Source organism: Aedes aegypti, chromosome 2, assembly GCF_002204515.2.
Source record: "Aedes aegypti strain LVP_AGWG chromosome 2, AaegL5.0 Primary Assembly, whole genome shotgun sequence".
NCBI classification, from domain to species: Eukaryota; Metazoa; Arthropoda; class Insecta; order Diptera; family Culicidae; genus Aedes; species Aedes aegypti.
Window position 1 is genome coordinate 312986958 of NC_035108.1, and position 17902 is coordinate 313004859.

Sequence of the window (17902 nt, forward strand, 5' to 3'; positions counted from 1 at the left end):
TATTTCCCTTCTTTACATTTACTTCCATTGATAGTCTTTTCCACTCTTTCGGGTGACAATCATTAATTGCATTTTACTGAATCCTACGAACCTTCCGCCTACACCTAGGACAGGACGTGATAGCTCAACTAAGACTGCCCCGTTGTTTTTCAGCCGATAACCTTGACGATACAATTGCCAGTGCTACCAGTATCCTTTTTAAGCAAATCTTGTGAACAAATTCAAATATCATTGTGCGTAATTTGATTGTTTCTTGCACGTTTCATTCATTTACTACAATAGAGGATTTTATATTTTTTAAAATTCAGGTTAAAATTCAAAACTGGCGATATTTTTAGAGAAAATTTACACAAAATCCATTATATTGGTCTAAATTAGGTATTTTTTATATGTTTTGGTATTGTATGACCACATGATTTGAACTTGATATCGAATATAAGTAGATTAAAAAACAAAATGATTCCATGAAAAATTCCCAAACATTTGATGCAAACTTTAATCCATGAACTAGCAACACGGCCGGGCTAGCAACAAAGTGCCCTGTTGCAATCCAACTCAACGATGTGAAAGTAGGCTTTTGCCAAAACAACCAATGAGAAGTGGTCTTTTTTGACAGGCAATTGGTTTCGTTTTTGTACTTTGACCTGTCACGTCTTGTCTTAGGCCTACACTAGCTCTGCCCAACTAACCCTACGAATCTCGTTGCAGGAATGTACGGACGAGCGGCTCAGACGGATCAATGAAGTATTGCTGGGAATAAAATTAATTAAACTCAGTGCCTGGGAGGGGGTGTTCCGGGAGAAGATTTCCAAAGCCCGTCGGAAGGAGCTTAAGCATCTGGACTGGGACTCGTGCTATTGGACAATGATGAGTAAGTGATGAACTCGGATCGTTTTTTATTGTTGTACGGGGGCGAAAGGTTTCTTTCTATATTGGTATACTTGATTGGAAGTAGCTTACTTTTTCGAACTACAATAATGAATAAAGATTGTTCTTTATTATTTTATATTATAAATACTGTGCTGAGACACCCATATTGCTTTTGATTAGCTTATTTTTCTGATTTGAATAAGGCCGAGGAAGAAATGAAGGTAGATCTTTCTAAACATGCTAACATTTTTTTTTAATTCATGTTGGAAAGCTAATCATAAATTCATCACATCGTGGTGTCAAAACTATAGGGGAAAAAGGGGTTTGCATTTTTTCGAGGTGAAACAAATTGTAGGGGACCGAGGGGTGAACTACCGGACCGCAAGTTTTTCATTGTTTTCTAATAGTTAAAGGCTCCAAAACATATCGGTTCCTTAAGAAAGTTTGTTCAGTAAATTGACAGGAAGCATATGAGCCAATAAAATTTTTTCACGGAAATGGTCTATTTGAATCAATATTATTATCGGTACACCAAATATATATTATTTAAGTTTTGCAAAGAAATTGAAATTTTCACAAATATTGTAAATTTTGCACCCTATCGGACGCGATGATTTGTAATCGTCGCCGGTGAAACCGTCGCCAAAATCGTCGCCAGCCAAGCAACCGCTGTGAATTTGACGTTACACCAGTCTTACCAACACAATGGCAAATCACCTCCTTTGATTTATTTTCTGGCATTTGACGTTTCCCCAGTCTTGCCAACACAAAAGCAAAGCACCTCCTTTGATTGGTTTGCTGGCGATGATTTTTTTCAGTCTGTTCGAAAGTTGGCGGCGCGTTTTGTTGTGAATGAAACAGACAATATCAGCTAATTAATGTTCATCAGATGCATTTGAGGTCACTGTTGGACTTAAGTTCTCGGAATATGAATCAAAAGATTACCGTTTTGGGATGGTACACAAATTATGTCACGCTAAATTTCAACTTTTTTGACCCCCTCCCCCCCCCCCCTTTGTCACACTTTTTGTATGAGTCCTCTGAAAATTTTGTAAGGCTTGTTACACTTGGCTCGACCCCCTCCCCCCCTTGGAGCGTGACATAATTTGTGCATGACCCCTTTGACTCATATTATGGACACTTAAGTCCTCAGGATGTTGAATCGATTGAACAGCATATAAATTCAAACGTTTTGAATGATTCCAAGCTTAAATAAGTTATCATTTAAATGGTAGGTGAATATGCAGATTCCACAGCTTGATTTACCTAGAATTAACAGAAATTAGTAAGCCTTTACATGATTCTTATTCCGGACGAACCTCATATTTGCATAATATTACGGACAATTTGATTCGAATTCTGGATAGCTCACGGAAAGCAAAACTTAAATAGTATAATCATTGAATAAAAATCATACATCAATGTCATTATTTTTCAAAATAAAAAGTTGTTTCTCTTATTTATATGAAAACTAGTGGTCCCGGCAAACTTCGTCTTGCCATCAAGTAGGCTGTTGAAAAACGCCTTGAAACGCCCCGTGAAAAATTGAGGTTCCGTTCAATTCTGTTTTTTTTTTCAACTTTCCCGTTAAATATCATTTGCTTTTTATATACACAAACACGTCGGAACACTTCAGGAACATAACTATGGAAGAATTTTCAAAATCCGACATCCCGTTCTCAAGCCATTTCGTGACATACAAACAGCACTCCATTTTTATTTATATAGATACAAGATAGATATGGACCTCAGTTTTTGTAGATGACACGTTTTGTCAAAAATCGTAAATTGATGTTTAATCGTATAAGATTTTGTTATGCAGTTCAATAGCTATCGTACTCAAATGAATCAGAACGGTAAACATTTGCGCAATTTAATTAATACGCTAAATACTTGTCAAGCTGTGTCGGCAGTGATCAGTCAATGCTCTGACCAAGATCTGCTTTAACGTTTTTGTTAAATACGTTGCCACCTTCGGAGATGGCTAAAATGTACAATTATGCTTGACGACCCGGCTCCAAACTATTCCTGTACTACTTATGCTGAGTTGTCGCCCATTAATTGATCTGGAGCTTCATCCAGCACTTGGAAATTGTAATAACTGCAAGTTATGCGATGCTACATTGCGAGCTAACTCATCAAGCATTTCATATCTTGCGATGGAAGGACGGCCAGGTACCCATACAAGGTTAACAGAATTGACTGAATTCTGTTCTTCATTTTGAATTTGATGTGCGATAACAAGCCTCGACCTTGAGTTGACCGAAGCATGAGTTTCTTAAGTAGCCTGACTATCTTCTTTTTTCATCGCACTTCTTGGAAAGCTAGAAACTTTCACTTACCCTGGCTATTAGGGATGCTAATGGGGTTTAGGCTCTGTGGTTCTCGCTAAACAGTCTATTACGGATGCACGAGGGACCAAATGCAGTACTAGAAGTGGTACCCAATCTGAGCCCGAGTGCGACGGACCTGTTTTCACTCTCCATATCTCGATATCCTCCTTATCTTCGATATCTCCCTATCTCGATGTAATTTTCATTCCCGATTTTCTCTCCGTATGTCAATATGCCCATTATCAATGGTTACTAGACTAGATTTTAGGGATTCAAACCAATTTGCGAAGACGAAATTACGTCTGTTTGTTTTTGATTTTCCTGGTAACGGAGTGATTTTCAATCTAGTATTCATTAAAAATTTGTTCTATGTCTCGATCTCTCCCTATCTCGATGGTCCCTTCGATATCGAGATGTGGAGAGGCGACTGTATTTCCACTAGAGTTTGTATCCTTTCACAGATACGCGTATGTCGATCTCAGTAGTAAGGCCAAAGACAAATTAAAGACCCCCATGTCCCTTGCAGTTGCCTAAAATTTTGTGGCTCATAAGATAATCTAGAATGCCGTGAAAAGTGTACTGCGATCTGTCAAACTTGGGTACCTTTTGCACTACCGAGGGACCAAATGCAGTACTAGAAGTGGTACTCAATCTGAGCCCGAGTGGGACGGACCTGGTAAGGCTGTCTTCAGTGTCGTGTACTACACGGAGACGGAATTCAACTCAATTTTTGGTTGTTTCAACGCAATTCCATAGTTGAGCCCAATAACTCAATTTTGGCTATATTTCCAAGGTCCCCACTAGGTAGTTTGGCTTTAATTCCATTATAAAAATATACTCAATTTTGGGTTGATTTAACGCAAAATTGAGTTCTTTCGACCCAAACATAAGAAAAGTTGCATTTACCCAAATTTGGCTTATTGGGCCAAAGTACCCCCAGTGGGTAGATGCAGCTCTCTCTATTTTTGACAACATTCGTGTGGGAGAAAGAGAAAACCGAGAGATTTTGGGTTGAAACTATAATCGATATACTTAATTTTGGGTAAAGTAAACTCAAAAATTAGGTAAAAATATTTCTCCGTGTAGATTCGACTTGATGAAATCTACCGTATTCACACAATGTATAACTAACTAGGTTTAAAGCCTTCATTCTCCTGCCCTCTTGTTGCCGAACGTCAATATTCAATTTGCATCCATCTAATTGATTAAAGCCACCTTATTCATGGTCCATTTTTCCGCCTCCCAAACCGTTATTGAATAAAAAATGGCATCCTCTTAAACACCCCCGCATAAATCCCAAAAGTCTAATTAAAAAGTTACCCGTGACTGGAAAGCCATAACAAGCCGTGTTCTCATATTTTCCGATTTTTTTTCCACTCTCTCTCAACCACCCACCGCCGTAAATCCGATTTCAGTGCTGCTCACGCATATATCCTCGGTGTTGATAACGTTCGTGACGGTGGCCGTTTTCATCCACTTGGAGCACGGCGGAAGTTCGGCGGAGTCTTCAGCCGGAGACGGAAGGATCGAATTTACCGCTGCCCGTTTGTTTGCTTCGTTGGCACTGTTTAACCAACTGACGGTGCCACTGTTTATCTTTCCAATCACGATTCCGATTATCCTATCGGCGGTGGTAAGCACCGGGCGTCTGGAGGTGTTTCTTCGCAGGCCGGAAGTACGAACGATCCTTGCGCGGCCGTCCGGTCGTCCTTCGCTGGATGTGGTTCGAAGGGAAAGCAGCGGGAGGCGAAATTTGAACCGGAGGGGCAAACAACCACTACTGGGCAAAGTTGCCGTAATCCGCGACCGGGAGGATAATGGTGATGAGAGCTTTGCGAAGGATGTGGTGCTCGACGAGGAGGAGGAGGTGGTGGAGGAGGAGGAAGAAGACACCAAATGGGAGCAGGAAGGTGCTATGCACTTCGAGTGCTTTGATCTACCGGAATGTGGTGAGTATGGGGTACACGAACGAAATGAAACGTAGGTAGGTATCTGGGTAGAGGAGAATTGCAAATGAATGTAATTGAAACAGAATGTTTCAATGTCCAAATATGTTATTTGCATGATTTAAGGTAGATATAAATAAAAAACTAAAATAATATAAGAAAATCTCGGTTTGTATGGCATAATAACTGAAAAATATGTTGTTTTTTTTTAATTAAAAATTCTTTATTAGTATCATTCAAAACATTACATTCATTTCCTATATCTAGGTGTTCTGTGGTATATATTGGTCATCCTAATTTGGTAAAACTAATTTAAGCTTTCATTAATATTACATTCAGATTTCAGTTCAGATTTTTTTTTTATAGGTGAGTTGTTTTCATCTGCTTATAACAAATAAAAAATGCTTTCAATTTACTTAACCTAACTTAACCTAAATATATAACACATTAATCGTGGCAATAGAAGATTGTAACGACTTGACATTGCTGTGAATCGCAAGTCAGTCCCATCTGCATTTTTGTCAAAATTGAGTTGAGTTCAGTTTTCAACATTTCAATACTTGTTTTAATTATGAATCGTGGTTTACGGCCAACCAGCCGAGTGGAAGTTTAACAACTACCGAAAAGCTAAACATTACATATAATTTGCAATTGGATTAGATGGACAAATTGATGTGAAGATTTGCGAAAAAGTTACACGTCTTCTCAGTGAGAATCGAACTCACGACTCCCCGATCTCTAGTTGGGGCGCGTTAACCACTACGCCATGAGAGGACTCATGAACGCAGAAGTTAACCTGAATTCGATTTCAGCTCAATAATCACGTGGTCCTCTTTCGCAAAGTGCACCTCTTTCGGAAGAATTAGATGCCCATCCAAACACAACGCTTTCTATATATATCCAATGCCTAGCCCGAGAGCGCATTGTTTTTTAGATATAGGAATAGCACACTACACTAGCCAGCAACTGCGCTGGCTGAGGTTTCTATTGTGTGGGCTTCCAATGGGTCGCGACGTTCTCAAACGACCGGTTACGGAACATGAGTCCGTTGCTCGATAAATACTTGTTTTAATTATGAATCGTGGTTTACGGCCAACCAGCCGAGTGGAAGTTTAACAACTACCGAAAAGCTAAACATTACATATAATTTGCAATTGGATTAGATGGACAAATTGATGTGAAGATTTGCGAAAAAGTTACACGTCTTCTCAGTGAGAATCGAACTCACGACTCCCCGATCTCTAGTTGGGGCGCGTTAACCACTACGCCATGAGAGGACTCATGAACGCAGAAGTTAACCTGAATTCGATTTCAGCTCAATAATCACGTGGTCCTCTTTCGCAAAGTGCACCTCTTTCGGAAGAATTAGATGCCCATCCAAACACAACGCTTTCTATATATATCCAATGCCTAGCCCGAGAGCGCATTGTTTTTTAGATATAGGAATAGCACACTACACTAGCCAGCAACTGCGCTGGCTGAGGTTTCTATTGTGTGGGCTTCCAATGGGTCGCGACGTTCTCAAACGACCGGTTACGGAACATGAGTCCGTTGCTCGATAAATACTTGTTTTAATTATGAATCGTGGTTTACGGCCAACCAGCCGAGTGGAAGTTTAACAACTACCGAAAAGCTAAACATTACATATAATTTGCAATTGGATTAGATGGACAAATTGATGTGAAGATTTGCGAAAAAGTTACACGTCTTCTCAGTGAGAATCGAACTCACGACTCCCCGATCTCTAGTTGGGGCGCGTTAACCACTACGCCATGAGAGGACTCATGAACGCAGAAGTTAACCTGAATTCGATTTCAGCTCAATAATCACGTGGTCCTCTTTCGCAAAGTGCACCTCTTTCGGAAGAATTAGATGCCCATCCAAACACAACGCTTTCTATATATATCCAATGCCTAGCCCGAGAGCGCATTGTTTTTTAGATATAGGAATAGCACACTACACTAGCCAGCAACTGCGCTGGCTGAGGTTTCTATTGTGTGGGCTTCCAATGGGTCGCGACGTTCTCAAACGACCGGTTACGGAACATGAGTCCGTTGCTCGATAAATACTTGTTTTAATTATGAATCGTGGTTTACGGCCAACCAGCCGAGTGGAAGTTTAACAACTACCGAAAAGCTAAACATTACATATAATTTGCAATTGGATTAGATGGACAAATTGATGTGAAGATTTGCGAAAAAGTTACACGTCTTCTCAGTGAGAATCGAACTCACGACTCCCCGATCTCTAGTTGGGGCGCGTTAACCACTACGCCATGAGAGGACTCATGAACGCAGAAGTTAACCTGAATTCGATTTCAGCTCAATAATCACGTGGTCCTCTTTCGCAAAGTGCACCTCTTTCGGAAGAATTAGATGCCCATCCAAACACAACGCTTTCTATATATATCCAATGCCTAGCCCGAGAGCGCATTGTTTTTTAGATATAGGAATAGCACACTACACTAGCCAGCAACTGCGCTGGCTGAGGTTTCTATTGTGTGGGCTTCCAATGGGTCGCGACGTTCTCAAACGACCGGTTACGGAACATGAGTCCGAAGTTTGAGAACGTCGCGACCCATTGGAAGCCCACACAATAGAAACCTCAGCCAGCGCAGTTGCTGGCTAGTGTAGTGTGCTATTCCTATATCTAAAAAACAATGCGCTCTCGGGCTAGGCATTGGATATATATAGAAAGCGTTGTGTTTGGATGGGCATCTAATTCTTCCGAAAGAGGTGCACTTTGCGAAAGAGGACCACGTGATTATTGAGCTGAAATCGAATTCAGGTTAACTTCTGCGTTCATGAGTCCTCTCATGGCGTAGTGGTTAACGCGCCCCAACTAGAGATCGGGGAGTCGTGAGTTCGATTCTCACTGAGAAGACGTGTAACTTTTTCGCAAATCTTCACATCAATTTGTCCATCTAATCCAATTGCAAATTATATGTAATGTTTAGCTTTTCGGTAGTTGTTAAACTTCCACTCGGCTGGTTGGCCGTAAACCACGATTCATAATTAAAACAAGTATTTATCGAGCAACGGACTCATGTTCCGTAACCGGTCGTTTGAGAACGTCGCGACCCATTGGAAGCCCACACAATAGAAACCTCAGCCAGCGCAGTTGCTGGCTAGTGTAGTGTGCTATTCCTATATCTAAAAAACAATGCGCTCTCGGGCTAGGCATTGGATATATATAGAAAGCGTTGTGTTTGGATGGGCATCTAATTCTTCCGAAAGAGGTGCACTTTGCGAAAGAGGACCACGTGATTATTGAGCTGAAATCGAATTCAGGTTAACTTCTGCGTTCATGAGTCCTCTCATGGCGTAGTGGTTAACGCGCCCCAACTAGAGATCGGGGAGTCGTGAGTTCGATTCTCACTGAGAAGACGTGTAACTTTTTCGCAAATCTTCACATCAATTTGTCCATCTAATCCAATTGCAAATTATATGTAATGTTTAGCTTTTCGGTAGTTGTTAAACTTCCACTCGGCTGGTTGGCCGTAAACCACGATTCATAATTAAAACAAGTATTTATCGAGCAACGGACTCATGTTCCGTAACCGGTCGTTTGAGAACGTCGCGACCCATTGGAAGCCCACACAATAGAAACCTCAGCCAGCGCAGTTGCTGGCTAGTGTAGTGTGCTATTCCTATATCTAAAAAACAATGCGCTCTCGGGCTAGGCATTGGATATATATAGAAAGCGTTGTGTTTGGATGGGCATCTAATTCTTCCGAAAGAGGTGCACTTTGCGAAAGAGGACCACGTGATTATTGAGCTGAAATCGAATTCAGGTTAACTTCTGCGTTCATGAGTCCTCTCATGGCGTAGTGGTTAACGCGCCCCAACTAGAGATCGGGGAGTCGTGAGTTCGATTCTCACTGAGAAGACGTGTAACTTTTTCGCAAATCTTCACATCAATTTGTCCATCTAATCCAATTGCAAATTATATGTAATGTTTAGCTTTTCGGTAGTTGTTAAACATTTCAATGTTTTCAGCATCCAATGCTCTTTCAACTGCATTAATGGAATAATATGATTTGTTCGAAAAAATGCAACTTGTTTTGATCATCTTTATATTTTTCTCAGTAAGAGATCATAATGATAAGCAAGTTGTGAAAGTTTCATTAAAATTGGAACATGTTCTAATTTTCTGGAATTTTTTGAATCCAAGTTTCTTGATAAGGATGTTAAAAATTCCATCATCACCAGGAGCTTTCATATTTTTGATTTTTTTTGTTCATAATAGTTCTTATTTCTTCCAAATCAGTCTCCCAGGAATTTTCGAAAACGTTGTCTTGATTGAGAATATTTTCGAAGTCCTGAGTAATTTGATTTTTTAATAGACTAGTAAGTCCTTAATTTAAATTTTGCGCGCTTTCACACTGTATATCTAGTTTTTGAGCTTTTATGCAATTAGTTAGTAATAATTTGTTTTCCTTTTTCAATGCTGGTATTGGCTTCTGATATTTTTAAATTTTTTTGGATAATTTGCAAAAGGGCTTAGACCCTAGTAATTGAGAAATTTTATTTTCAAAAGTTTTGTTACTTAATTGTGCAAAACGTTTCTTGATTTCTTTCTGCAAATCCCGCCATATAATTTTCATAGCAGGATCGCGAGTGCGTTGAAATCGCCTTCTTCTCACGTTTTTAAGACTGGTCAAGAGCTTAAGATCGTGGTCTATAATCAGGGATTCAAATTTCACTTCACATTTTGGGATTGCAATGCCCCTGGCTTTAACAATGGAATTTTTTAAAGTTGCAAGAGCATTGTCAATATCAAGTTTTTTTTGTAAAGGAATGTTAACATCAAAATGATTATCGATATATGATTCATATATATATATATATTCCAGTTGGCTCGAAAATAATTGAAAGTGGAGCAGATATGATCGAGAATCGCTTCATGAGATATTAGAAATGTAACAGGGACATGATCAGAATCAAAATCAGCATAAGTAACTAATTGGCTACAAAGATGACTAGAGTCGGTTAAGACCAAATCAATCGTAGATGGATTTCTAGAAGAGGAAAAACATGTAGTGCTATCAGGGTATTGAATTGAGAAATATCCTGAAGAGCACTCATCAAATAAAATTCTGCCATTGGAATTACCTTGTGAATTATTCCATGACCAATGTTTGGCATTAAAGTCACCAATGACAAACAATTTTGACTTATTGCGAGTACATTTTCGCAAGTCAGTTTGAAGCAAATTAACTTGTTGTCCAGCGCATTGAAAAGGCAAATAGGCAGCTATGAAAGTATATTTACCAAGCTATATTTCAACAGAAACACCTAAAGTTTCAAAAATGTTAGTTTCAAATGACGAAAACAGTTGATGTTTTATACGCCTATGAATGATGATTGCAACTCCCCCTCATGCCCCATCAAGTCAATCATTACGAAAAACAAAAGAGTTAGGATCTTTTTTAAGTTTGGATCCAGGTTTTAAATATGCTATATGCTATAACTGCTATATGCACGTTCGATGTTCCGAACATCGATTTTTTCGTTCCGATTAATCGATTTTTTGAATCGATGTTAGGAGTATTCAAAATCGAGTTAATCGATTTTCTTCATTCGATTTTTTGTTTCGATTCAAAAGGATTAATTTGATAAGAATTGTTAATGAGTTGATGAACCATGAACCCAGTTATGAACTGGCCTTGAAGCGTTCAATGTATAATTTCCAATTTCAAACGTTATTATATTGATGGAATTTAATAATTGAATTTCGTTTTATTTTGAGAGCTTGTTTTTGCACTTTTTCATATAAGCTTGAAAATCGAATCAATTCCAACACATCGATTCAATTGTTTCGATTAAATCGTTGAATAGATTCGACATATCGAATTCAAATCGATTTAGTAACATCGATTTTCTGGTCAAATTTGCCCAACGCTAATCATGACCCCATTTTTGGCACGGACGGCACTAAGTGGGGTTCTGGTAATTTCCTCCAGGTTTCTGGAAATGTTCCCATGCCTTAATATTATTTAGATCTTTTTTTGTTAAAGTGAACTAAATAATATTCTTGAGAAAGCCCTTTCTCAAGATTGACAGATTAGGTTCTCTTTTCCATAATAATTACTTGGACTGGGGATAATCCATTTTTGATCTCTTCAGATGACTTATAGTCACTTGAGAGATCTTTCAAGACGACTTTGAACAAACGTTCAGTTTTGTCGTCATAAGTAAAAAAAATGCTTCTTCTCTTCAAGATGTTTGAGAAGAACTTCGCGATCTTTAAGGTGAAAATGAATTGAAGCCAAACCTCAGCTCAAACGGATGTTCGGTTCTCCACAATTGTGCTCTTGAAAATTTGAGGTTTGGCTTCGATTCATCTTTACTCTAAGAGTTTCAGGTAAAACGCGATAGTCTTCTTTCTTTGCGATTTGGAAGGGAACATTGATTCCCCTAATGGAGTTCAAGATCTCCTGCCTCAATCCTCCAAATTCGGAACAACTGACCACGATAGGCGGCACACTTTGCTTCCTCACTTGAATTGAAAAGCCTGGGCTAGAGGCTGCTTCGATTTGGTGTTTGAAAAATTTGTCTAGAGTATCGAACTGATTGTTCGTTCATTTCGATGCAATTACCAACATAAACCATTTCACCCTTGGAAGAAAGCCCGCATTCCGGAGAAACGTCTTTGTTTATGGTTGTAACCATGTTTAGTAAACAAACGAAAGAAGAGCCTTTCTAAAAGGGCTTTCCCAGGACGGTGTCCAAGAAGGATTACCAGTACTAGCTTACACTAATGGGTCTAACGAAAAATCGAAGGCACGAGTCCCAACAAGGATCGTAATGGGATCAATAGAAGAGAAATAAGTTCTATTTATTTTGATAACGTAACTATTGATTTATATAAGCTACTGATCAATATATTCGCACTTGGTGGTATTGAAAATGTCCTGAACATGTTACAAAATTCCACAAACGTTCTGAAGATTTAAATCCATAATTTATAATCAACCACGTTTCTATACTGTATCTCGTTCTCCACCAACTAGCAACCATCCAGTCAGAAACTCCAAAAGCTGACAACGAGTGTTCGGAATCATCGGAATGGGAAAGTGAGATTGAGCCAGATGAGCAATTACGGGGAACTGAAACTTTCCCCGGCATGGATGGCACAGTGTCAACAGGTAAAACGGCATTCAGATACACCGGTGTCCCTTCTGCAAGGCGAAGTGAAAATTCACAGACGATTATCGATGACACTGATGATAGCTCTGAAATGAACCGCAGAATGAATTCACAAACGAAGGTTCCCCGAACGAATAAAAGCCAATTGTTTACCTGTCCACGATTGAGGGAAAAACGCTTACGACGAAAATCGCATCATGCCGAGTTGACAAGGAATGATGATGAGAGATACGAGCCGGTTCCGAAAAACGACGACGGTGCAGAGGAACCCAATAATTGTGCTCCGGTTGTTATCGTGCGTGATGGCCACTTCCAGTGGGGTTGCAATAATGACCGAAGTGAAAATTCCCAGAACTCTGGAAGTGTCCTTGTAGTTAACCAGCTTAGTATTCCCAAAGGTACGTATCTCCGATGCCACAATGGGTGAAATCAGATTTTTTTAAAGCTGAATTAAAATCTTGAAATAGTAAATTTATGATGATAATGTTTTCAATAAATCGATTGGTGCTGATTTTACCCTGTGCAGACCTCAGAAAGCGGTTCATTTTTAACATTTTCCCCTATATGTGTACAGGGTCTTCCTTAGCCAAGTGGTTAGAGTCCGTGGCTACAAAGCAAAGCCATGTTGAATGTTTCCTGGTTCGATTCCCAGCTAGTCCAGGATCTTTCCGTAATGGAAATTTCCTTAACTTACCTAGGCATAGATTATTATCGTACCTGTCACACGATATACGAATACGAAAATGGCAACTTTGGAAAAGAAAACTCTCTGTTTTAATAACTGTGTAAGTGCTCATTGAGCACTTTACTGAGAAGCAGGTTTGTTCAAATGCCGTACAGCTGCAAATTGATTTATCCGTTGGAAAAAAATGAGAAAACTTTATTATTATCTTTTTTATTTATCACTAGTGGTCCCGGCAAACTTCGTCTTGCCATCAAGTAGGCTGTTGAAAAACGCCATGGAAAGCCCCGTGCAAACTGGAAGTTCCGTTCAATCCTGTTTTTTTCAACTTTCCCGTTAAATATCCTTTGCTTTTTATATACACAAACACGTCGGAACACTTCAGGAACATAACTATGGAAGAATTTTCAAAATCCGTTAGCCCGTTTGTGAGCCATTTCGTGACATACAAACATCATTCCATTTTTATTTATATAGATAGTTGAAGTGATTAGTTTAGGAGTGATCTTAAAAGGATAATACTTTCCAAAATATTGTTGATAGCTTACAGAAGTTTTCAGAGAAATTTCGAACAAAGGTAAAGTTTGTTCCTTCTATATTAAGATTTTTATCGGTCGATATATTCTAAAACTCGATAATGCTATAAGTCGATGGTCTCTTGAACATTGAACGCTAAGTTATAATAATATAATTTTCGCCTCCCAAAAAATCTACACGAATCAACGTGTACGGATGAAAAACGTTGAACAGGACCACTTACTAGATTTAAAACTGTGCAACAGATATATAATGAAAGTTCAATTTTGTTAAACGAATAATCTCGTTTGCAGTTGAAGGATTCTACGATAATTGAACATGCAACGAAATAAGCATACAAATGCTGAAAAAAAAGGTTAAATATTACAAAATGCACCACTTCATTGTCTAAGTAGTGCACGACACCAATATAATTAGGTAAAATACGTTATTGATGAACAGATAAATCCGGTTTTTGCTGAACTTTCTATGGTTTTATAAAAATAAAACAATAAAATAGCAGATATAGGGTAGAATGTGACATTGGGCCTAGGGGGTGGCTTTGAACGCTTTTTTCAATGCAGCTCATGGCTAATATGAACGTTTAAAAGTTAATCTATGACAACCTAGTAGATATTTATAACGTTTTCTTGAAGCTTGTGATAGTGTTTCCATTATTCTATTATATTAGATTGCTGAAAAAAATATATAGTGGCCCAAAGTTACCCTTTTGGCCCAGCATTACTGTACACGAAAACCTCAGTTTACGAAGTCTTTTTTTACATGAATTGTAAGTTCTCAATTTACGAATTTAGAACGATTGATTGGAACATTATATATTAGAATGGTAAGATTCGCTGAAATAATGTGAAGTATGTTCAACTTCATCTTTATGGTTTAAACGTGTTTAATCTTTAATCTTGAAATAATCATTCATATTTTTGTTCAAACCTGCCTTGAACTCCAGAAACCTCTGGAATACAGTTTCCAAATCTTCAAGCGTGATTTATGAACTTTTGATTTTTTTTGTATGTTCAATTAAGTGCAGAGCAATATGTTGCTCTGATTTTATGGTTGTATTATTGTGTTACAATATATGAATGTTGTGAATCTACATATGTAATAAGTAACATAGTGGACGATTATTAATGTAGTAAATGCTCTTGGTATTTCAAAAGAGTAAGTTTCATGAAATCTAAATTGCAATGCACTTATTAAAATAAATTGTGGATAGGGATGATTTAAATACGATGTCCATCGTTCTTCGGGATTTCTAGACTCCCCTCCCTCTCTGTCACGCTTTTTCCAATGCATAATACATGTACTGTCACATTTACATAGACCCCCTCCCCCCTTCACCGAACGATGAATGTAATTTTTGAATGATTCCACAATCTGGGTAATGCAACATTTTTTTGAAATATAGATCTTCAAATCTATGAGCATAGTTTGTTACATATTGAAGAGTTTTAAATTTGGTACACGTTCAGAAATGTTTGAAGGATTCAACCGTGAGTATTGAAAATCACAGAAATAGTTTTAAGTCATCAAAAACATCTCGAAGGGTAGGCCTTTAAGATCTACAAGATCAACCAGCAAATTACCTGATTGTTTGATTAATAATACAATTCCAGTAGATTCATACTATTGCGCAGTTCAACGGGTGCTATTCCCGACTTGCATTACACTGAAACCTTACTTAAAACGAAGAAATTTTTTACGTAAATTCAATTTACATAACTTTTTTGAAGGGTTAAGATTAAATACCACAACTAAAAACTATTGCTAGAGCACTGATTACGCTTGTAGAGCCTAAGCCATGTATTACATGGAGTCCTTGAAGAACCAAGAATACAGTGCAGATAAATATATTGATCCATTTACTTATATAGAGAGATAAGATTTATACCATTAATAAATATCATCAATACACAACTGCTTACGCTTATCCTAAGACCTTTATTCCGTGGAATCCTTGGAAGTCCTGAACATCGACGCAACTCAATACAATTTACACCGATCAGGTCAAATTAACGTCGACTTCTATTATTTCTTTGTTAAGGCTGCGCCGCCATGAACCTCTGGGTCTGCCTCGGCAGCGATGTTCTGCTGGATTCCAATCCAGCGCTTGTTTGCAGATTTCGTTTCCGCCCGAAGTAGAGTGTGGCCGACTCACCCCCACTTTCGTTGTCGAATTTCAGTTTGTATCGGATGCACCGACGATGGAGCTCAGCATTAGAGATCCAGTTTGTTTCAGGCGGGTGTACAGGTCTGTCACCTTTTCAAATGTTTGGCCGACAATATCCATATCATCCACGAAGCAAACAAATTGACTGGATCTCGTAAAAGTCGTACCCCGGCTGTTGAGCCCGGCTCTCCGCATAACACCTTCTAGCGCAATATTGAACAATAGGCACGAAAGTCCATCACCTTTTCGTAGTCCCCGGCGGGACCCAAACGAACTGGAATGTTCGCCCGAAACCTTCTCACAATTTTGCACACTTTCCATCGTTGCTCTTATCAGTCTCGTGAACTTCCCGGGAGAGCTGTTCTCGTCCATGATTTCCATAGCTCTATGCTGTCGATACCTTCGTATGCTGCCTTGAAATCGATGAAAATGTGATGCGTTGGGACCTGATATTCACGACATTTTTGGAGGATTTGCCGAACAGTAAAAATCTGGTCCATTGTCGTTCGTCCGTCAGCTAAGCCAGCTTGATAATTTCCCACGAGCTCGTTTATTTCAGGTGACAGATGACGGAAGATGATCTGGGATAATACTTTGTAGGCCGCATTTAGAATGGTGATCGCTCGAAAGTTCTCACAATCTAACTTGTCGCCTTTCTTGTAGATGGGGCATACTCCCCCTTGCTTCCATACCTCCGGTAGCTGTTCCGTTTTCCAGATTGTGCCTATCAGCCGATGCAGAAAAATCCAGGCCCATCTTTATGAGTTCAGCTCCGATACCATCCTTACCAGCAGCTTTATTGTTCTTGAGCTAATGAATGACATCCATAACCTCCCTCAAAGTGAGGGCTGGTTGGTTCCCATCCTCCGGAGTGCTGACGATGGCGTTTCCTCCGTTGTCCCGTCCTTCATTGCCTGTGCTCTCAGCGCCATTCAGGTACTTGTCGAAGTGCTGCTTCCACCTTTCGATCACCATACGCTCGTCCGTCAAAATGCTCTCATCCTTATCCCTGCACATCTTAGCTCGTGGCGCGAAGCCGTTGCGGGATGCGTTGAGCTTCTGATAGAACTTACGTGTTTCTCGAGACCGGCACAGCTGTTCCATCTCCTTGCACTCCGTCTCCTCCAGGCGGCGTTTTTTCCCCGAAAGAAACGGGTCTGCTGTTGCCGTTTCCGACTATAACGTTCCACGTTCTGCTGGGTCCTTTGCTGCAGCATGACCGCCCGCGCTGCATTTTCCTCCTCCAGAACCTGCCAACATTCCTCGTCGAACCAATCAATAGAAATAGTAGAACGCTAATGGCGCTGTTCTCACAAAACTGAATTAGTTTATTATCACCTTTAAATGTATCTACTCATTGTTTGTTCGATGCCATGTTGTAGTGAATGATTTCAAAATTTATTTGACACTTTGAGGACCGGTACTCAAGCTGTCAGTGCGTGGCAAACTAGATGTTGGTAACACAAACAGTAGCGACATTAGCATTCTTAGGTTAATGCTTCTACTAACCAATCGTTCCGTCGATTCCGTCCCACTCAGGTACGTTGTTCTCAGTTGCATTGTTGATGGCTACCTTCACTGTTCCCCAGCAGTCCTCAAGAGGGGCTTCTTCCAGCTTCATCCGATAATGCAGCATCGAGGTGCTGTGCGTATGCAGCTGCGACATCCGGTTAATTGAGCCGCTCTAGGTCATACCGGGGCGGCCGTCGGTACCGTACGTTGTTAACGACGGAGAGTTTTGGGCCCAGTTTAAACATCCCCAGATACTGGTCAGAGTCTATGTTAGCGCCACGATAAGCCCTGACGTCGATAATGTTGGAGAAGTACCGTCCATCAATCAGAACGTGGTCGATTTTTGATTCTGTCTGCTGTGATGATCTCCAGATGTATCTGTATGGAAGGCAGTGCTGGAAGTTAGTAGGGTAACTGGAGGTAAAACGCGCCCTCTAAGGAAGCGTTTTTAGCTATGAAGAACATTATTATAAGCCTCTTTTTATTCTATCTCATAGACAAACATGTTTTCTATCAAATAGTAGAAACAGCGATCCATTTTATTTTTACTGGAGTTAATAAATCAATTTTTCTAAAATGCTTGCTTATCTGCATCTTTATTTTTTGCGGGGTAAAACGCGCCACCTGATCTCGGCGTTAGTCGTTCGCGTGCACGCATGCGCAATCATGCTTGCAAATAGGTTGCATACATAAGGGCGTTTGAT

General features: G+C 39.6%; 1 protein-coding gene across 1 annotated transcript in view; it reads left to right on the top strand.

Annotated features, from left to right (window-relative positions):
• Positions 1-17902, top strand: part of LOC5577471 (ATP-binding cassette sub-family C member Sur) — a 227405-nt gene that overhangs the window by 79627 nt on the left and 129876 nt on the right. Inside the window, exons 6-8 of the mRNA XM_021845711.1 lie at positions 709-871; positions 4619-5152; positions 12165-12698. Coding sequence (XP_021701403.1) covers positions 709-871; positions 4619-5152; positions 12165-12698 — 1231 coding nt within the window. The remainder of the gene's footprint in view (positions 1-708; positions 872-4618; positions 5153-12164; positions 12699-17902) is intronic.